This window comes from Acomys russatus, chromosome 25 (genome assembly GCF_903995435.1).
Source record: "Acomys russatus chromosome 25, mAcoRus1.1, whole genome shotgun sequence".
Classification (NCBI taxonomy): Eukaryota; Metazoa; Chordata; class Mammalia; order Rodentia; family Muridae; genus Acomys; species Acomys russatus.
The window spans coordinates 12,387,811-12,409,148 of NC_067161.1; the positions used below are offsets into that span (position 1 = coordinate 12,387,811).

The window sequence follows — 21,338 nt, forward strand, 5'->3', positions numbered from 1 at the left end:
TCAAATTGACAAGTTTAATAAAGGGGCGACCACCACCACAGTCTAATTACAGACCTTTTCCAGCTGAAAGAAGCCTGTGTCCAACAGTAGCCCTCGCATCCCAACACCGGCTCGCGGCTCTAGACCCAGAGGCTCACACTCTACACCAACGGGCGTGTCCCGTTTTGCGCCTGTAACTTGGTGCCGTGGGGGGGGGCGGCAGATTCTGCGCGTCGCCTCCGCCGCACAGCGCGCGTGGGCGAGGGGTCGACGGGGGCGTGGCCGGCACGGCGTGCCCGGAGGTGTGGCCGGCGCGGCGGGGGGCGCAGGGGGCTCGGTGCGGGGGGAGATCCGGGGGCGCCCGGCGCGGCGCATGCGCGCTGCATTGTTTTGACTGAAAATGCCGTCGGTTTCGAAAGCGGCGGCGGCGGCGCTGAGCGGGTCCCCCCCGCAGACCGAGAAACCAACCCACTACAGGTCAGTGCCTGGGCTGCGGTCCGTGGCCTTCTGGGCGCAGCGGCGCATGGGCGCGGCCCGCGCGCGCCCCGGGCCCGGGTGTCGCCGCTGAGGGTGCGCCCCGCCCGCGCCCCCGCCGCCAGCCCTCGCGGGTCACGCCGTCCTGGCGCCGGCCGCCGCCTAAGGTGGAGTGGCGGCGCCCAGGGTCTTCGGTGACCCCGGGCCTCGGGGCTGGGCTTGCTTTCGGGCTCCAGCGACCCGGCGCGCCAGACCGGAGTCTTGGGAACAGCGCCTGCGTTTAGGGCTCAGGGCCGCGCCTGGGCTGGAGATGGACGCGTAGCCATCCGGACGCGGGCAGTGGCCGCCTGAGGTTGAGAGGAGGCGCCCGGGGTCTGGGATGGCCTCTGGGTTGGGGGCGGTGCCGCCCCTCGATTCGGGTGGACGCCGGGGCTGTGAGCTTTGGGGGTCGTTTCTGCGGCGCAGAAGAGGGGTTGCGCCTGGTGTGGGTGGGTGGCGCTTGCGGTCCATCTGGAACCGGTGAAGGCAGTGGAGCGGGAGTCGGAGAGACCCGGACTCAGGATTGAGAGATGGCGCCTGGGGTCAGGGACTAGAAGGGGGCGGAGAATGGAGTCTAGTTGTACAGAGTTCTCAGGGGTCTGAGTTGGGGGTGGAACGCTAGGAGGAGGTCTATGCCTGTGTCGGGGACTCCTATCTGGGGACTGGGGAAGTGGTATGGGGGGGGTGTCAGGGAACGGAGAGTGTGTCTAGCTGTCTGGAGTTGCCTGGTCTCTGAATTGGGGAATGGCACCCGGGGTCCGGGCCATGGTAGTCAGATGGACTCGGGGTGGGGGGCTTCGCGCCTGGGACCCTGCCCCTCCGCGTCCCAGGGGCCTCCAGCCGGTGGCGGCTGCGGCCCGCAACGCTGTTTGTCTTTTTAGGTATCTAAAGGAGTTTAGGACAGAGCAGTGCTCCCTGTTTTTGCAGCATAAGTGCAGCCAGCACAGGCCGTTCACCTGTTTCCATTGGCATTTCCTAAATCAGCGCCGGCGCAGACCGCTCCGACGGCGCGATGGCACTTTCAACTACAGCCCGGACGTATACTGCTCCAAGTACGATGAGGCCACCGGCCTGTGTCCCGACGGCGACGAGTAAGTGGGGCTCCGGTGGGTGGCTGCCGGCCTCCTCCCAGGACAGGCGTTGACTTTCTGGTCAACAGGTTTTTTGAGGATTCTGGTTTTTGTTTTGAGGCAGGGTGACTCTATGTAGCTCGGGCTGTCCTGGAACACTCTATGTAGACCAGACTGGCCTCGAACTCACAGAGATACCTGTCTGGGCTCCCTTGGTGTGCTGGGATTAAAGGTATATGCCACTGTGCTGGTCTCCTTAGTTCTTTTTAACACCTGCTACCTGTAGAAGGGAACCCCAGTTTTACTCAGGATGTCCAGGGACCAGGAGAGACAGAGACAGAGTGTGTGTGTGTGTGTGTGTGTGTGTGTGTGTGAGTGTGTGAGAGAGAGAGAGAGAGAGAGAGAGAGAGAGGGGTTCTGTGTTGGTAGGCTAGTTCCCTGAAATACTATGTATGTGCGTTGTAGGATAAAATCTTTGGTAATTCAAACTGATGCTGATTCACTTCCCACCCTTATCCACCCAATGCTCTACTTTAAAATTGGCCTATGTTTTGCACTACCTGATTTAAAACAGTTTTGTGTTACCAATTACTTTTCAGTCTAGTACTTGCTCACATGTAAGTGTGGAATGTTTCCTTGCTGCTTATCTGTGGGTTTTTTTTTGTTTTGTTTTTTTTTTTTGGTTTTTTTTTGCTTGTTTGTTTTGTTTTTCATTTTTTTGAGACAGGGTGTCTGTGTAGCCTTGACTATACTGAACTCGCTCTGTAGACCAGGCTGGCCTCGAATTCACAGCAATCCACCTGCCTCGCCTCCCGAGTGCTGGGATTAAAGGGGTGGGCCACCACTGTTTACCTGTGTATTTTAAAGAAGGGTATCAGAACTGTTATTCTGATAAGAATTTAGCTTTTTATTATTGTTAATTAATTTAGTTTTTGTTTTGTTTCGTTTGTTTTTCAAGACAGGGTTTCTCAGTGTAACCCTATCTATCCTGGACTCGCTTTGTAGACCAGGCTGGCCTCAAACTCACAGAGATGCACCTGCCTCTGCCTCCTGAGTGCTGGGATTACAGGGGTGGGCTGCCTTTTTATTATTAATAGTGTCCTGGATGTGGAATGACACTGGTGGCCTTGCACATATGCACACACTCCACCACTGAGACACACTCCTAGCTCATTTGCTTTTGAAAAAAATAAAAATAGTAGGAAAGTTGTTTTATTTGCACATTGTCGTTTATGTAACACTTTCACATTTTAATAAGTCAAGGTTTTGTTTGGGTTGGTTTATATTTTACAAGTTTCCTAATGGTGTTATGAACAGATGTCTTTATTTATGTGCATGCATGTGCTTGTGTGTGCAGGTACAGGATGTCTTTGGGTACTCATTCTTTTTGTTTTGTTTCGTTTTTTGAGGCAGGGTCTCTCTGTGTAGCCTTGGCCATCCTGGACTCACTTGTAGACCAGGCTGGCCTCGAACTCACAGTGATTTGCCTACCTCTGCCTCCCGAGTGCTGGGGTTAAAGGCGTGCGCCACTGCTGCCTGGGAGGTGCTCATATTCTTGTGCGTACACATACGATTAGAGTTTATTGTTTAACCTCATGTGTTGTTCCTAACCTACTTTAAAATAGGGTCTCTAACAGGCCTGGAGCTGGTCAAGTAGGCCAGGTGGCCTGGCGTGCCAGCAAGTGCCAGGATCACCTGTCTCTACTCCTAGCACTGGGATTACACGTGTGTATCGCTGTGGCCAGGTTTTTGTTTTTGTTTTTTGTTTTTTGTTTTTATGAGGGTTCTGGAGATCAAACTCAGGTCTCTCTGCTCACAAGGCAAGTCTCTTTACTGGCTAAACTATCTCTCTAACCCCAAATGTCTTCATTTTGAAATGTGAAGACAGAAAGTCCAAGTTAGACTTTGTGTTCAGAGGGAGGAGGAGCATACCATCAGGAGGTGTTAAGTTTTTCCTTTGGGCAGTTTGGGGATCCAGGGGGTAGTTGCTTCCTGCCCAGAGGGGAGGTAGCAGTCTTCCCCACCTCCTCCTTTCCCCTATGACAGGGTTTCTCTGTGTAGCCTTGGCTGTCCTGGAACTCACTCTGTAGACCAGGCTGGCCTCGAACTCACAGAGATCTGCTTGCCTCTGCTTCTGGAGTGCAGTAGTCTCTGTCTTGAAGGCCTGGTCTCTTGACACTTTGGAGGGATCTGGTACCTGTGAAATTGTCATAATAGTCATACAAAATTGTGGTGCTGGTTTATTTGTTTGTTTTTAATGCGGGAAATATAGGTATTTTCATATATATGTTACTAGGGAGAGAAGCCAAGAGCCAGCCCTCTTCCATTTGGGTTTCTCTGTGTAGCCCTGGCTGTCCTGGAATTCACTCAGTAGACCAGGCTGGCCTCAAGCTTGAGATTCACCTGCCTCTGCCTCCCAACTGCCTGGCTTTTTTTTTTTTTTTTTTAATATAAATAGGAATTTTCTTTATAGTATAGGCTGACCTTCAACTCTGACCCTCCTGCCTCAGTCCCAAGGCTGGAGCTATAGGTCTTATCACACTTGGCATTGTGACCTCCCTTTCTTTTTCTTTTCTTTTCTTTTCTTTTTTCTTTTGTCTCTTATTTGCATTGGTGTTTTGCCGGTATGTGTGTCTGTGTGAGGGTGTCAAATCCCATGGAACTGGAGCTGCAGACTGTATTGAAAGTTTTGGTTTCTTTGTAAACTCAGTTATGTAAGTATGTTTTTGTTTTATCCAAGTGTAGGATTTTAGTTTGGGTGTTAGTATGTCCACAGCTGATAATTGCCTCCTGTGGGCGTGCATGGTCATCACCAACTGGTAACACCCTGCCTCACGTGGCACTGAGAGGGGTGTGGTCTAGGGTTCTGAGGGATATGAATATGAGAGCCTGGAGAGAGCAAATGTGGTAAATGGTGTGGAGCAGTTTCGAGAGACCAGAGATGGATGGTGTAGGAACTGTCATGCAGACAGTGTGGTGTTCTTAACCACTGAGCCATCTTTCCAGTCCCATCTTTGTTTGTTTGTTTTTTTTTTTCTTCTTTCTTTCCCCCTCCGCCCCCCATGTGTGTGTTTGTGTGCACACAGCCGCATAGGTACATATGTGGAGGTCAAAGGACAACTAGAGAGAATCCATTCTCTTTTTCCACAGTGTGGTTTTTGGAATCGATCTTAGGTCATTAGGCTTAGCTGCAACGCTTTCACTTGATGAGCCCCCTCTCTGGCCTGTGGCCTTTCCTTTATAAAGATGCACTCTTGTTGAGATGGTGTTTTTGTGCGCTGTATAAAGATTGTCTTTGTATATTCAAATGCTGAGATCTGACACAGGCCAGACTTTGGTATTGTTACTCTTATGGCTGCACCATATTTTGTAAACACTCCTAACACCTTCTGCTTGGTTTATAAAAAGTTGAAAGCCAGTAGCTGAGGCAGGAGAGGATAAGAAGGACATCTGGGCAGAGAGAGGAACTCTGGGAAATAATTAAAGGCATGAGATTTCACCAGTCAGAATCAGAGAGGAAGAAACAGGTGCCACCACGTTGCAGAGGTAGGTTTTATAAGTGGTGGATTTAGGTTATAAGCTAGTTGGGAACAAGCCTAAACCAAGGCCAAGCTTTCATAATTAATAGAAGGTCTTTGGGTCAAGCTGGATGCTGGTGCACACCTGTAATCCAGCACTCAGGGAGGCAGAGGCAGGTGGATCTCTGTGAGTTCAAGGACAGCCTGGCCTACAAAGTAGGTCTAGGACAGCCTAGGCTATACAGAGAAATCCTGTCTCAGAAAAAAAAAAATTTTTTTTTTCTGTGCCATTATTTGGGAGCTAGTGGTTCAAGAAAACCCCATTAAACATCCCACTCTGTCAAACATGGAGAAACTAAGACTTTTTTCCCTTTATTTTTCAGAAATACTGAGGCCAGGGAGTTTCGTTTTTGTTTTTTGAGACAGGGTTTCTGTGTGTAGCCTTAGGTGGCCTGGACTCACTTTATAGACCAGGTTGGCCTTGATCTGCCTGCCTCTGCCTCCCTGAGTGCTGGGATTACAGGCATGCGCCACTGCACTCTCATAAATGCTAACCACTCACTGTTTTTATTTTTGTTTTTGTTTCCAGAGCAGGATTTCTCTGTGTAGCCCTGGCTGTCCTGAAATTCAGGTTGTAGACCAAGCTGGCCTCGAACTTAGAGATCCGCCTGCCTCTGCCTCCCGAGTACTAGGATTAAAGGTGTGCGCCGCCACCACCCGGCTTGTATTACTAATAGTGTATTTGTGTATGTGTATTCTTGCACGTATGTGTATGTATGTATGTGTGTGTGTGGGTATGGGTATGTGCCCATGAGTGTTCAGGTGCCCACAAAGACCAGAGACGTCTGGAACTCGATGGTTGTGAGTTATCCAGTGTGAATTCTGGAAAGCTCAACTTGCATCCTCTGTAAAAGCAGTACACGCTCTTAATTGCTGAGCCATCTCTCCAGCCCCTCACAGAAGGGTTTTTAGTGGATATAGAGTTGCTGTTAATGTAGCTTGAGGGCCACACTAGATAAATCGTGGAGCCTGCCGAGCTTCAGTTACAGTGTTGTTCTAGAGCCAGCAATATGGCTAAATGGGTAAAAGCATTTGCTGCCAAGCTTAATGACTTAAATTTTATTCCTGGGAGTCACAGAACGGAAGGAGAAAACTCACACAAATTATCCTCTGACTCCTGTGCATGTGCGTTGGCACATGGCATGCTTGCACACATACTAAATACATATAATATGTACGTACACACATATATATTACACATAATCTTTATGTAGTCTTAGCTACTCTGGAACTCACTATGCAGACCAGGCTGGCTTTGAACTCACAGAGCTCACTCTTCTTCTGCCTTCTAAGTGCTAGGATTAAAGGCATACAACCACCTGTGGTATTTAATCTACCAAAGCTGTGCTGTTTACATCCTCTTGAACTGGCCCCTTTGAACATGTCCTTAGAAGACAGCTGACTGTCTGGCTAAGACTTGGGCTCAGTTCCTGCTTTTCCATGATCTCTTGGTCACCCTGGAGCCACTGCTCCCTGAGCTTAGAGCAGGAATACAGGAGACTAATGGTACCAGCCTTGGCTGACCTGGTCCCAGAGCATGGCCTGAGGAGATCTCCTAGTGTTCACCAGTGATCATTTTGATTTGTAAAAAGAAAGCATGTCTTGGGCCGCAGGATTGGATCAGTGGTTAAGAGCACTTGCTGTCCCAGACGACCTGGGCTCAGCTCCCAGCATCCACAGCAGCTCACGACCCACCTAGGACTCCAGGTCCTGGCAATCTTGACACTCCTCTGAAGTCTGCAGGTGCCAGGCACACACGTTACATACATAAACATGCAGGCAAGACACTCATACACATACAATAAAGTGAACCTAAAAAGAAAAAAAAAAAGCCTAGGGCAGTTTGCAGTTCTGAAACCTGGTGTTGGGAGTATGTCACTGCTGGGCATCCACAGGGTGTCCGTTCTCACTGGAGTGAAGTGTGCTGCGACCTACGGGTGGTCCTCCTTAGCTGTGCACAAATGGTAATGAATCACGTGCACTTGTTAGACGTGTTAGCTAACTCAGGCTTAGGAGGGAGCAGTTTGTCATTAGGAAACCTGAATGGGGCTCATCCAGATGCCTGTCTGCTGCTCAGCTTGTGTTCTGTGTGCATGTGTGCTTCGTCTTCGGAAAGGTTTTTGTTGGGATGATTTGCCCTCCAGGAGGCGGTCAGCAGGCTGCCTCTATTAGGAATCTCTGCTTAGTAATTACTGAGAAGGACCTCCTCATTGCTGCACATGTCCAATGGCTGGAGCTTTTCCTATTGAATTGCATATTCTGGTTCATGCAGGGTTGCCATGGAAACTGTAAGTTGGCTAGTACCTTCCAGAGCAATGGCGGTGGGGCTTTCCCTTCACTTCAGGGCCTTGAAATTCTTTATTTTCGCCATAGTACTATCAAACAATTAATAAACATTTATTCATTATAGTGCTCGAGGTAGAACCCAGGTCATCAAGAAAGCTAGACTTTACCTCTGAGCCACATGCCCGGGCCCACAAATCCATTAGTTTAAAACAGCACCATTTCTCAGAGCAGAGCCGCTTTAGTCAGTGTGTGGGAAAATGAGCATCCAGTTAGTGTTGCTGCTGGCTGGGCCCATCCCTGGGCTTCGGGCGTGTTGCAGGAGAGCGGGCACCTCTAGACGGGCAGCTCTGCCGCCGTGTCTCCGTAGCCCTCTTCCGTCACTGACCTCACGGAGCACCTTCCTCCATTCCCTCTTGTCATCTCTCCCTGTAGAGTCTTCCTACTTGTCCCTTGTGGACACGCACACCTCGGGAAAGCTTGCTGTCAAGCAGTCTTATCATTAAGATGCCTGCTACACTCTTTGCTGGTTGGTGGGTATCTTACTTAGGGTTTCATTGCTGAGACACCATGATCACAACAGCTCTTATAAAGAGAAACATTTAACTGGGGCTGCCTTACAGTTTCCGAGGTTCAGTTACATTGTCATGGCAGGAAACCTGGCAGCATGCAGGCAGACATGGTGCTGGAGAAGGACACTGTGTGTAGCTTGAGCAGCATGGGAGACCTCAAAGCCCGCCCCCCCTCAGTGACACACTTTCTCTAGCAAGGTCACACCTCCTAACAGTGCCTCTCCCTATGCGCCTTTGGGGGCCAGTTACATTCAAACCACCACAGTGGTCGTGCCGCCTCCTCCCGTGACCCCCATCCAGCCTGTCCGTTGGTAACTACTACTACCAAATACTTCACTGAGAGGCTTGGCCCCAAAGGGTCTCCCATCCTGGCTGACAGCTTGCCTTCTGTTCTGGTGTACATCACCTTTTTCCAGCATTGGCCTGGATTGGTCACTCTGGGTCATGTGTGGATGGGCTTGGCCCCCCATGGCAATTGGCATTCAGGCTTCACATGACCTGCTTAGATTGACCAGCTCACCAGCTAGAGATGGATTTATCTTCCAGGCCCATTACGAAGCATCTAGGGCAGGTGGTGTGGGCTTGCAGTCATACCTGTGCACCTCCAACACAGGTGCTCCTGGGGCTGCAAGCAAAGTCAGTCACTGTCTGTCTGTCTGTCTCTCTGTGTCCTGGCTCCCCACCCCACTCCACCTCAGTTTTCTTGAGTCAAGGTCTTACTGTGTGGCTTTGACTTCAAACTCATAGAGACCTGCTCATCTCCTATCTCTCTGCTTCTGAAGCACTTGGATTAAAGTCATGTGCCACCACACTCAGTACCTCTCTTTGAGGTAGTTTCTGGGGAGGAAAATGGGACTGGCACACAGGACAGAAGTTCCCATTCTGATGTGAGGCCAGGTGTGGGGCCTCCATGGGATCAGGTGCACATCACTTTGGTAAGTCAGGTGAGTATGTCTTCCTGAACTATGGCAGGCTCCTTCTAGGGAGCCAGGAGCATGGCCCGCCCGCTCGCCCACCCTCCTCCTCCTCCTCCTCCTCCTCCTCCTCCTCCTCCTCCTCCTCCCCTTCTCCCTCCCTCCCCCTCCCTCTCTCACACACACCCACACACACTGTGTGCAGGCTGTTTTCTGACTGGGGCACTGTCCCCGCTGCTGTAACTGGCCAAAAGCTTCAATTTGTCTTGTTTATACTAAAAAATTGGACTCACTAATTTTTTACAAAAATTCATTTATTTATTATTATGTATACAGTGCTCTGCCTGCATGTACACCTGCAGGTCAGAAGAGGGCATCAGATCACATTACAGATGGTTGTAAGCCACCATGTGGTTGCTGGGAATTGAACTCAGAACCTCTGGAAAAGCAGTCAGTGCCCTTAACCTCTGAGCCATCTCTCAAGCCCTTGATTGTCTATTTCTTTTCTTTCTTTCTTTTTTTTTTTTTTAAGTTATTTATTATGTATTCAGTGCTCTGCCTGCATGTACACCTGCAGGCCAGAAGAGGGCACCAGATAACATTATAGATGGTTGTGAGCCACCATGTGGTTGCTGGGAATTGAACTCAGGACCTTTGGAAGAGCAGTCAGTGCTCTTAACCTCCGAGCCATCTCTCCAGCCCTTGATTGTCTATTTCTAAGACTTAGAGCCTCATGCCTTGTTCCGATGGCTGTGGTGTGTGTCACATAATTATTACATAGGATGCCTGTGTGGAAAGACCCTTACAAAGTGTTTCATATCTAGACTTGTGGGAGACTTAATTGTGATGGTGCACATCTTTAATCCCAGCACTCAGGAGCTAAAGGAAGGCAGATATCTCTGTGAGTTCAAGGCCAGCCTAACAAAGTCCAGGACAGCCAAGCCTACATAGTGAGACCCTGTCTCAAAAAATAAATAACAATAAAAGCTTGCGAGGCCTAGGTAAGTGAAAGCTGGACTGTAGGATGGGTGTGCACTGCCAGGCCTTTGCCATGAATAGAAGCAAGAGCAGCCCTGGTGGCTGGGCCACCTGTAGGAGCGGTGTAAGCGCAGCCCTGGTGGCTGGGCCACCTGTAGGAGCGGTGTAAGCGCAGCCCTGGTGGCTGGGCCACCTGTAGGAGCGGTGTAAGCGCATGCTGGACAACACATGCTCTTTGGTGGCTCCAGAGTACTCAGGTTAGTAGAATTATAATCAGAGTACTGAGCTGAGATTTGCAAGGGACACGTGAACAAGTGCTCCCACGACTAACAGGCTCTAGCCTCTGAGCCCAGCAAGAGCAGGGGACAGAAGAGGTGACAAGAGGCAGATCCTGAAAGATGGAGCTGTGGACTCAGCTTAGTGGACAGACACATCAACATAAAATAAGCCTGTTGTCAGTAAATTGCCTCGTTCAAGCTGAAGTCTCTTGGAGGATGTTCCTGGAAGGACTGTTTGGGTCGTCTAAAGTCCCTGTGTCTTTGTGTGCAGTAACCCCTAAAGATCTCTTTTGATTGGTTTGGTTTGGTTGGTTTTTTTTTTTTTTTTTGAGACAGGTTTTCTCTGTGTAGCCCTGGCTGTCCTGGACTCTCTTTGTAGACCAGGCTGACGGTCTCTTTTAAGACACACCTTCTACATGTCAAAAGCCAGCTAGCTTTTGAATTTTATTATTTAATTAATTACATTGAATTACATATGTAAATCAGATAGGCTTTGAACTTGCAGTCTTCCTATCTCTACCTCCCAAGTGCTGGGATCGAGACCTGCCCATTATCAAGGCATTTTATTTACATTTGGTCTAAGCTCAACCTGTGAGGTCATGGAGTAGTGGGCAGTGGCTGCTTGGCCAAGCAGAAAAGAGTGCCAGGCAGTGGGAGTGCGGCTGCCCTGGAAGAAATCTCAGGCAGTGCTCTGGTTGCCATGGCAATGGTCCTGGAGCAGAGAATCCAGGTGCCCCTCAGCTCACGTCAGAGCAAACCTCATGGGGATGGACATAGATTTCAGTGTAAAACTGGGAGGATGGACAAGGGTGGCTCAGTTGTCTCTGCAGTGTGGGGCCCTCTCTCCCTATGCCTCTGGACTCCCACCTTAGAATGACAGCACTGGAATGGAGACATCCCTGGTGACTGCAGAGGTAATGTGGGCTGTAAGTGGAGGCGAGGGCTTGTTTGTAGTATTGTTATCATCCCCCCTGCACACAGTACGAGGCCTCTTTGCTCTCTTCCCCGTTTCTCTGGGTTGTTCATGACTCTTGTGGGAGTATATGGCCTTGGCCTGTTGTGGCACTGCCCTATCTCTCTTTGCCAGGTCTTGCCTTGGCACTTCTGACCAGGTCTGTAGCTGTCTGTCTACTGTCATTGCCTTTTCCTCATTCCTGGTGTCCTTGAAAACACCAGGATGTGTGCTCAGAGGCCACCCCTACCTTGTGTGCGTGACAGGAGTGCACATTTAAGAATTTTATTCAGCCCAGGCATGGTGGCGCACTCCTGTAATCCCAGCTCCAAGAGGCAGAGGCAGGCAAAGCTCTGTGAGTTTGTGGACAGTCTGGTCTACAAAGCGAGTCCAGGACAGCCAAGGCTACATAGAGAGACCCTGTCTCAAAACAACAACAACAACAAAACAAAACAAAACAAAAACCTAAAACTATAAAAACAAAAACAATTTTGTTTGGAGCTGGAAAGATGGCTCAGCAGTTAAGGGCACTGACTGCTCTTCCAGAGGTTCCAGGGTCAAATCCCAGCACCCACATGGCAGCTCAGAACTGTCGGTAACTCCAAGATCTGACACTTTCATACAGACATACAGGCAGGTTAAACACCAATGCACATAAAATAAAGGTAAATAAAATTTTTTTACAAATTTATTCAGTCTAAGAGTGGTGGCACACACCTTTAATCCCAGTACTCAGGGGACAGAGGCAGGAGGATCTGAGTTTGAGGCCAGCCCGGTTTACATAGATGTCCCAAGCCAGTCAGAGCTACATAGTGAGTTCCTGTCCAAAAAATGTTTTTCAAATTCAGGACTGGCCGGGCAGTGGTGGCACATGCCTTTAATCCCAGCACTTGGGAGGCAGAGGCAGGTGGAGTGCTGTGAGTTCAAGGCCAGCCTGGACCACAAAGCAAGTCCAGGACAATCATGGCCTCACAGAGAGACCCTGTCTCAAAACAACAACAACAACAAAAAGCAAATCGAGTTCAGGACTGATGAACTGGCTTGGATAAAGGTACCTGAGATGAAACAACATCATGAGTTAAGTCCTAGAAAGAACAGACTTCTGGGGATGCTGGACATACACACAAGATAAGCAGTGTAATAAAATATTTTTTAAAAAGGTAAAAACTTTAAAAATTTTACTAAAAAAAAAATAGGTAAAGGCCAAGAATAGTGGCATATATCTGTAATTCTGGTACTTGAGAGGTAGAGATAGAGTTAAGAGTTCAAGGCCAGCTTGGGATGCATAGCAAGTGTGAGGCCAGCCTGTCACACGTGCTGGTGTGTATTGTCTCAAAATTCAAACTAGGCAGGAAACATTACCTCTCATCTTGAGAGAAGAGGTGGGCACAGCTTTGGCAGTTGCTTTGCCTCCTGTCATTCCAGACTCTTTGTATGATGGCCCTTTAATGTTTATTTGTAATCACATTAATTCTCTCCTGGGGAGATATGTTTGTTTTAAAATCAGTAAAGGAGGCAAGAGCTGTAGTTCAGTGGTAGAGCACTTGCTTACCATGAACACAGTCCTGGGTTCAGTTCCCAGTACTTCCAGGAAAAAAAGTAAACCACTGACTTAAAGTTGCCTCAACAATATGTTAAAAAGTAACTAAAATAAAAATCAGTAAAGAAGGCAGGTATGGTGGTGCACACCTTTAATCCCAGAGGTGAGTGGATCTCTGAGTTTGCGGCCAGCCTAGTCTACAGAACAAGTTCCAGGACTACACAGAGAAACCATGTCTAGAAAAAACAGAAAATGGCTGTCTTTCTCTGATGTCATGGATTTTGGCCTAGCAGCTAAGGGTTATGCCTTAGTCAGCTTTTCTCTTGCTGTAATAAACATTCTAGTCTACATCAATTTGGAGGGTTAATTTGGCTCACACTTTACATCACAATCCATCACTGACAGATTTTGAGGCAGAAACTGAATCAGACACCCTAGAAAAACTCTGCTTAAGGTATTGCTTCCTTGGGGGCTGGAGAGATGGCTCAGAGGTTAAGGGCACTGACTGCTCCTCCCGAGGTCCTGAGTTCAATTCCTAGCAACCACATGGTGGCTCACAACCATCTATAATGTGATCTGATGCCCTCTTCTGGCCTGCAGGTGTACATGCAGGCAGAGCACTGTATACATAATAAATAAATAACAAATCTTTAAAAAAAGAAAAAAAAAAGAGATACTGCTTTCTCACCAGGCAGTGGTGGTGCACGCCTTTAATCCCAGCACTCAGTAGGCAGAGGCAGGCGGATGTCTGAGTTCAAGGCCAGGCTGGTGTACAAAGCTAGTCCAGGATAGCCAAAGTCACACGGAGAAATCCTGTCTCCAAAAAAACAAAACAAAACAACAAAAAAAACCCAAAAGATACTGTTCTCTGTGGCTTGTTCAATTTTGCTTTTTGTTATTGTTGTTTTGAGACAGGGTTTCTCTGTGCAGCCTTGGCTGTCCTGCACTCACTCTATAGACCAGACTGGCCTCAGACTGAGAGATGCACTCGCCTCTGCCTCTGGAGTGCTGGGATAAAGGTGTGCACTCCACCATCTGGCTCAGTTTGCTTTCTCATGCAGCCCAGGACCGCCTGACCAGGGTTGGCACCTCCACATCAGTTATCAATGGGGGGAAAAAGCCCCGGAGGTTTGTCTACAGGTCAGTCTGATAGAGGAATTTTATCAATTGACGTTCCCTGTCCCACATGACCGTGGCTTGTGTCAAGTTGAGAAGAAACTGACCAGTACCAGTGGCAGAGCATGGTGTAAAATATGGGAAGACAGTGCACACCGAAGCGTACCATGTTGGCAAGCAAATGATTCTGAGATGAAGGCAGCCAAAGCAGTAGCTAAAGAGGACGCCCTTCCTGATTGTTTTTCTGCTATGTTATTAGATTTGGTCTGAGTGCCTGGGTGTGTGTGTGTGTGTGTGTGTGTGTGTCTGTCTGTCTGTCTGTCTGTCTGTCTCTGTGTCTGTGTCTGTGTAGTCTGGGACAGATAGTCATTAAGAGCAGAGCACCCAGGTGTGTAGGAATGTGGAAACGGCCACCCCTCAAGGGCCAGCGGGAGGCAGGTGGAGCTCAGGGTCAGCTAAGTCCACAAGAACTAGTCAGCGTATTCATCCTTCTGCTTCCCAGATGCCCCTACCTGCATCGAACGACTGGGGACACGGAGCGCAAGTACCACCTGCGCTACTACAAGACAGGCACATGTATTCATGAGACCGATGCACGGGGCCACTGTGTGAAGAACGGGCTGCACTGTGCCTTTGCACATGGGCCCCTGGACCTCCGGCCACCTGTGTGTGACATCAGGTGAGTTGGTGCTTTCCTAGGGACCAGCAGGCCCCATTGCTACTTCTGGCATTATTGTTTCAAAGCATCTCTTTCTGAGCCCCAGTTTTAATGAGTTACTATTTTGGGGACAAGATCTCCTATGTATCCCACACTGGACTCAAACTATCTGTCCTTCTTGAGTGCTAAGATTAAAAAGGTTCGCTTTTAGGCCGGGCATGGTGGCGCACGCCTTTAATCCCAGCACTTGGGAGGCAGAGGCAGGTGGATCACTGTGAGTTCGAGGCCAGCCTGGTCTACAAAGTGAGTCCAGGACAGCCAAGGCTACACAGAGAAACCCTGTCTCGAAAAACCAAAAAAAAAAAAAAAAGGTTCGCTTTTAATCCCACCACTCAGGAGGCAGATCATTGTGAGTTCGAGGCCAGCTTGGTCTACAAAGTGAGTCCAAGACAGCCAAGGGTAACACAGAGAAATCCTGTCTTGGAAAAACCAAAATAAAATAAAATAAAATAAATTTTAAAAAAGAAAGAAAGAAAGAAAAGGAAAGAAAAATACAGAGTTTGCCGCCATACCCGGTTTTGTGTATGGGATCAACCCGGGGTCTCATGCATGCTGGGCGAACACTCTACTGACTAGGCTCCAGCCCTGGCCTCCCCCGTCTGTTCTCACTATGAACTCATACACTGTGAGCCACAAACAGGAACAAAGGTGTAACACTTCTATCTAGACCAGTGCTTCACTACCTTCTTACTACAGTTTTCTCCTGTTGTGGTGACCTCCGGCCAGAAAGTTTTTTTTTTCCCCCCTTGGTTTTTCGAGACAAGGTTTCTCTGTGTAGCCTTGGTTGTCCTGGACTCATTTTGTAGACCAGGCTGGCCTCGAACTCATAGCGATCTGCCTGCCTCTGCCTCCCGAGTTCTGGGATTAAAGGTGTGCACCGATACCGCCAGGCTTCCATAAAGTTATTTTTATTGCTCCTTCATAACTATAATTTTGCTAGTGTTACGAGTTGTAATATAAATGTTTTTGGAGATAAAGGTTTGCCAAAGGGGCCTCGACCTACAGGTTGAGAACCTCTGGTCTAAACAAATGAACCCCTGTGTGCCCGGCTGCTGTGGAAAGCAGACCCTTCCTGAGCTCACGCCTGTAGTATCCTCACACTTGGGAGGCTGAGGCAGGCTCAGACCGCCGGGAGCTCAGGCCTGGTCTGTGATACGTGGTGACGTAGTGAGTATTAGGACATTCTGGGCTAGCGCAGAGTGAGCTCCTTTCTGCCTCAAAAAAACCAAAGTAAAACAAAACAAAAACCAGGTGTGGCAGGTAGATCTCCTAAGTGTCAGGACAGCCTGGTCTACACAGCAAGTTCCAGGACAGGAGTGCCACAACAAAACTGTCTAAAATAGGCAAGTGGGTAGGGAGTTGAGGCAGATGCTCTTTAAATGAACCAGCTCTCGAAATTGCAGTTTGAGATAGAACTGGTGTCCGAAGACAAGGCTGCTGGGCCTGCCGCTTGCTGCTGTGGTCTGGTAGTGCCTGTGAAGTGACCGGCCAAGTGGCTCTGGAGCAGTGGCTCTGGAGCAGCAGTTCTGCTGGCTTGCCCCACCTCCAGGCTATAACTGCTGTGTCGTTGGTTGCAGGGAGCTTCAGGCCCAGGAAGCCCTGCAGAATGGCCAGCTCAGTGGTGGGGATGGTGTGCCTGATCTACAGCCCGGGGTCTTGGCCAGCCAGGCCATGATTGAGAAGATCCTGGGTGAGGATCCTCGGTGGCAAGGTAAGCTTGGGGTTGCTGCAGTGCAGGCAGGGGAGTGCCAAGGCCTTGACTCAGTACCTGCTCCATTCATGAGTTCTTAACATAACCCACAGGAGGATCAGATGGAAAAGCAAGGTTCCTCAGTCCACTGCTGACCGTCAGCCATTTAAGAAACAGGTGGCCAAGTTTCTTGGCCCCTCTGGCAACCCATCATACCATCTAGTGTCTTTTTGGATTGTGTTGGTTGGCTGTGGGTCTGAGGGATGTTTGTCTGTCCTTGGATTAGTCCCTTGGAGCTTCAGAACCCATGTCCCCTGCAGGCTCTATGAATGACAGTTGTGAAGTCTTGTTTTGTGGTAAATATGCATGAGTCACCACTTTAGGGACTAGGGTGATGGCTCAGTGGGCACAGTGCTTCGTGTACAAGTGTGGGAGTCTGAGTTAGGGTGTTACAGTACAGGTCTGTAATCCAAGCACTAGGGAAAAGGAGACAGGAGGACCCTGACGGCGTGTCATCCAGCCAGTTTAGCCAACCTGTAAGCTCTGGCTTCCCCAAAATAGGATGATAGGGCCTGGAGAGATGGCTCAGCACTTGAGAACACTGTCTGCTCTTAAGAGGGCCAACATGTGATTCCTAGCACCCACATGGCAGCTCACAACAGTCTGTAACTCCAGTGCCAGGGCAGCTGATGCCCTCTTCTGGCATCCATGGGCACTAGCACATGCAGGCAAACACTCCTAGCTACCCAAAAAAAAAAAAAAAGATGGGGGAATGTTAAGACATGATGTCAATCTCTAGCCTCCACCTGTGCACTCAAGGATGTGTGCACACCCACACACAATTCACCATTTTAAAGTGAGCAGTTGTGTTGCATTTAGTGCATTTATAGTGTGACTCACCAGATCTACCTAATTCTAGGACATTCTCTTCACCCAGAAAGGAAATTCAATATTCAAGGATAGTCATGTGTGTTACCCATCATCCTTTACATGGTCTGTAAAGGTTGTTTATTTGTTTTTAGAGGACAACATTTCTCTGTGTAGCCCAGGCTGTCCTGGAACTCACTTTGTAGAACAAGCTGGCCTCGAACTTACAGAGATTCTGCTGCCTTTGCCTCCCGAGTGTTGGGATTAAAGGCGTGCACCACCATGGCCTGGCTTCTGGGCTTTTTAGTTTATAAACAGTGCTTTCAGATCGCAGATAGTCTTTTTTTGAGTTGTCTTCTGCAGTCTTCCTCCCTCACTGGATAAAATGAATCCACCTAGGGGCCAGAGGCCACCATAAATTAACAGCACGACTGTGAGCTGTTTCTGACTGTGTCTGCCTCCTATTGTGATCCCCCGGCTATGCTGTCTGCCCCATGGGGACTCACACTACACTCTCTTCTTTGCCCCACCTGGCTCAGTGCTGCTAAGTTGTGCCTATCGTAACATTGTAGGTGTTGGGAAAGGAGAGGGGACACCACCTATTCCTGTTCCAGAGGGAGACAGGGACAGGGTGTGATACTCAGCTAGAGGATGGTGTGGCCGCAGCTTTATGTCTGGCTTTGTGTGTTTTTATCACCCTTCTGCTCTGTTCAGCAGCCTCCTCCCTGTTGGCAGGATCTGCTCTTCTCTTCCAAGTGGGCATCTGACCCAGTGCCACATGGGAGGTGAGAACCGCCATGTGTCCATAGGGTAGACTTGACTCGACAGGACTTAGCTGAGCAGGAAGGAAAGAAAGGAGGTGATTTTTAGAGTCCTTTACTCATGCTTCTGTTTGCTTGTTTTTTTGAGATAGGGTCTCACTGTGTAGCCCAGGCTGGCCTTGAGCTCACAGAGATCCACCTGCCTCTTGCCTCCCGAGTGCTGGGGCTAAAGGTGTGCGCCACCACACCTGGCAAACTTAATCATTTTTTAAGCTGATTGTGCTGACGCATACCATGTGATTCCGGCACCCAGTGCGCTGATGATGATGAACTCAAGGGTAGCCTAGATAAGCCTAGATAAGACCGACTCAGAGAGTTGACACAGATACTGAGCCGGATGTGGTCAGTACATACCTATAATCTTACAGGCTGGTCTGAGCAGGATTGCAAAGTCTAGGCCAGCTTGAACTACAGAGCAAGTTTAAGGTCATTCTGGGCAATTAATGGGACCATATCTCAAAACAGGAAGTAAAAAGAGAGCTGGGTATGTATAACTCAGTATTGGATCACTTGCCTGGGCGGAGGAGGCCCATGGTTTAACGTCCAGTACAGCCTGAGCAGGGCATGATAGCTCACTCCTTGGAACCCCAGCACTGGGCACGCGGGCACAGCGGGCTTGAGTTTGAAGCCAGACTGGATTATGTGGAACCTACCTTTTATTTTTTGTTGTTTTGTTTTGTTTTTTCGAGACAGGGTTTGTTTGTGTAGATTTGGATGTCCCCAACTCGCTTTGTAGACCAGGCTCGCCTCAAACTCGTAGCAATCTACCTTCCTCTGCCTCCCAGAGTGCTTAGATTACAGGTATGCACCACTGTGCCCTATTTTGTTTTTGTTTTTTAATGTTAAGCATTTTTTTAAAAACTTCTCAAGACAGGGTTTCTCTGTGTAGCCCTGGCTGTCCTGGAACTCTAGACCAGGCTGGCCTTGAACTCATAGATCTGCCTGCCTCTGCTTCCCAAGTGCTGGGATTAAAGGTGTGGGCCACCACCAATTGACTGATGTTAAGCATTTTTAAAAGTAGGAGTTTCTCCTCCTCCATCATCACCACCATCATCATCATCACGGTTAGAGGTGGGAGACTGAACGTGCAAGTGCTATCTGCTGCGCTTGGGTGTAGAGGTCACAGGACAACTTTGGGAGCGTCAGTTTTTTTCCTTCCATTGTGAGTTCTGGAGATTGGATTCAGGTTGCCAGGTTTGTATAGTGAGTACTTTTTACCTGCTGAGCCATCTCACTGGCCTAAAAGTATTTTCGAACAGCTCTGTGGTCACAGTGAACAGGAGGCAATCCAGAGTTTTCCCCTACGTTCCCTGTGCACCCCTGCTTTATGACAGCGTCCAGAGCAGAGCCAGACAGATGGATGCATGGCATAGACCTGCACTGGCCTGCTGTCCCCCAGGCCAAGGGGAGCAGGGCAGGTTTCAGCAGGTTGTTTTTGTTTTCTGGTTTTTGTTTGTTTGTTTTAAGGTAACAACTAGTTTAAGAAAGAAAAGACACTCCTGAGAATGGCATTTGGAGGATGAGAAGGAAAGACAACAAGCATATTCTCAAAAAAGCTCTTGTGTTTTCGTGTGTGTGTATGTGTGTGTGTGTGTGTGTGTGTGTGTGTGTGTGTGTGTGTGTGTCTGTGTCTCTCTCTCTCTCTCCCAAGGCTGACATCAGATATCATCCTTTGTCACTCTTCCTTTTATTCACTGATACAGAGTCTCTAAATTGTACCCACAGCTCACTGGATCTGCATTCTGAGTGGTGCCAAGCCCATCTGGAATTAACTTGAATGCTGAGGATTTGAACTTTGGTCCTCATGCTTGACCATTGCTTCACTGGCATTTGAGTTTTTGTTTTATTTTGAGGCAGGGCTTCATTTCACCTAGGCTGGCTTTGAACTTGCCATATAACCAAGGCCGGGCATGGTGACGTATGCCTTTAATCCCAGCACTCAGGAGGCAGAAGCAGATGGATCGCTATGAGTTTGAGGCCAGCCTGGTCTGCAAAGTGAGTCTAGGATAGCCAAGGCTACACAGAGAAACCCTGTCTCGAAAAACAAAAAAAATACAAAAAAAAAAGCTTGAGTTTCTGATGCTTCTGCCTGTGCTCTCAAGTGCTGGGATTACAGGTGTGTGCCACCATGCCCATGCCACATTGGAAACTAAACCCAAGCTCTGTGCATACCAGACAAGCCCTCTACCAGCTGAGCTATATTCTCAGCCAGTTCCGAAAGGAATCCTAACCCAGTTAGCAGGGCTTCCCTGCCTTCTGGTGATCTTTTGTCATCTTTCATCTCCGCATTTCCCCACCCTGCAATCTTATATGTGTGAGGCATACTTGCAGCCTTGTGCCTGGCATCTCCCACTGTATATGGTGTCTTTGGAGTCCTTCTTCAAGGGTGCACTGTGTTTGCTTACCTTCTCAGCAGTGACGGATGAGTGGCTGTCTGCCTAATGTTAATCTAAGTATCCAAAGCCAAGTTTTCTTGCATCTGTTTTGCAGACAGTAACTTCGTATTGGGCAGCTATAAGACCGAGCAGTGCCCGAAGCCACCACGCCTGTGTCGCCAGGGTTATGCCTGTCCACACTACCACAACAGCAGAGACCGCCGTCGGAACCCCAGGAGGTTCCAGTACAGGTGGGCTCAGGGACCACAGACAGGAGGCCCGTGTGCCATCACTCAGGACCTCGTCTGAGGTCCACTCTGGCTCTAGATAGATGTTTTTGTTTTTGTTTCTTTGTTTTGTTTTGCTTTTTTCATGACAGGGTTTCTCTATAGCCTTGGCTGGCCTCGAACTCACAGCGATCCACCTGCCTCTGCCTCCTGAGTGCTGGGATTAAAGGCATGCGCCACCTCACCTGGCCTAGATAGTCTCCATTAACCTGACAGATGCTTCACTTTCCTGTGACCCTTGCACCCATGCTGGGGAGGGGGAACATTTTCCGTGCCTTTGTCAGAGAGACGCCCACTGAGTTCTCCCATTGAAGATCCCCTGCTCAGCAGTGCTGTCACCCACATGCAAGGAAGATGTCTTAAGGGGCTGGGCTTGTTACAGAAAGAGAAGGCCTGAACATCTGTGGCAGGGACAAGTGAGGGCAAGGCTGGGGCCTAAGTCTCTCTGCGCTCAGGCACAGTGCTTCCTACTTGATCTCCACACAGGCAGTTGTCCTCTCAGGCAGTGGGGAACATAGCTGAGCACACCCGCCTCCAGCCTGTTCAGCGCCCTTGTGTGTTTTTCTGGTATTTCTGTGCCCCCCTCCCCCCCCCGTAATGTGAGGAGCATGCCCCACCCAACAGTTACTGCCCCTTTGGCTGTCCTGGGATGTGAGATAGAGTGCAGCTTCCAGGCTGATAGCAGGGCAGTGAGTCCTGCAGGCTGAGAGCTCTGGTGGATGTTGAACTCCTTACCCTCCTGATTGTCACCTGCCTCTTGGTTGGGGTCCCCCCAGGCTGATGATCCCACATCTTCCAAAGCATCAT

At 49.2% G+C, this 21,338-nt stretch overlaps 1 protein-coding gene across 2 annotated transcripts in view; it reads left to right on the forward strand.

The window, feature by feature from the left end:
- The first annotated feature begins 322 nt into the window (after nt 1–322).
- Unkl (unk like zinc finger) overlaps nt 323–21,338 on the forward strand; it is a 45,443-nt gene continuing 24,427 nt past the window's right edge. For both annotated transcript variants that reach the window (XM_051168328.1, XM_051168329.1), the window contains exons 1-5: nt 323–456; nt 1,374–1,583; nt 14,276–14,452; nt 16,069–16,202; nt 20,360–20,495. In XM_051168328.1, the coding sequence (XP_051024285.1) occupies nt 380–456; nt 1,374–1,583; nt 14,276–14,452; nt 16,069–16,202; nt 20,360–20,495 (734 nt within the window). In that variant the 5' untranslated portion in view covers nt 323–379. The remainder of the gene's footprint in view (nt 457–1,373; nt 1,584–14,275; nt 14,453–16,068; nt 16,203–20,359; nt 20,496–21,338) is intronic.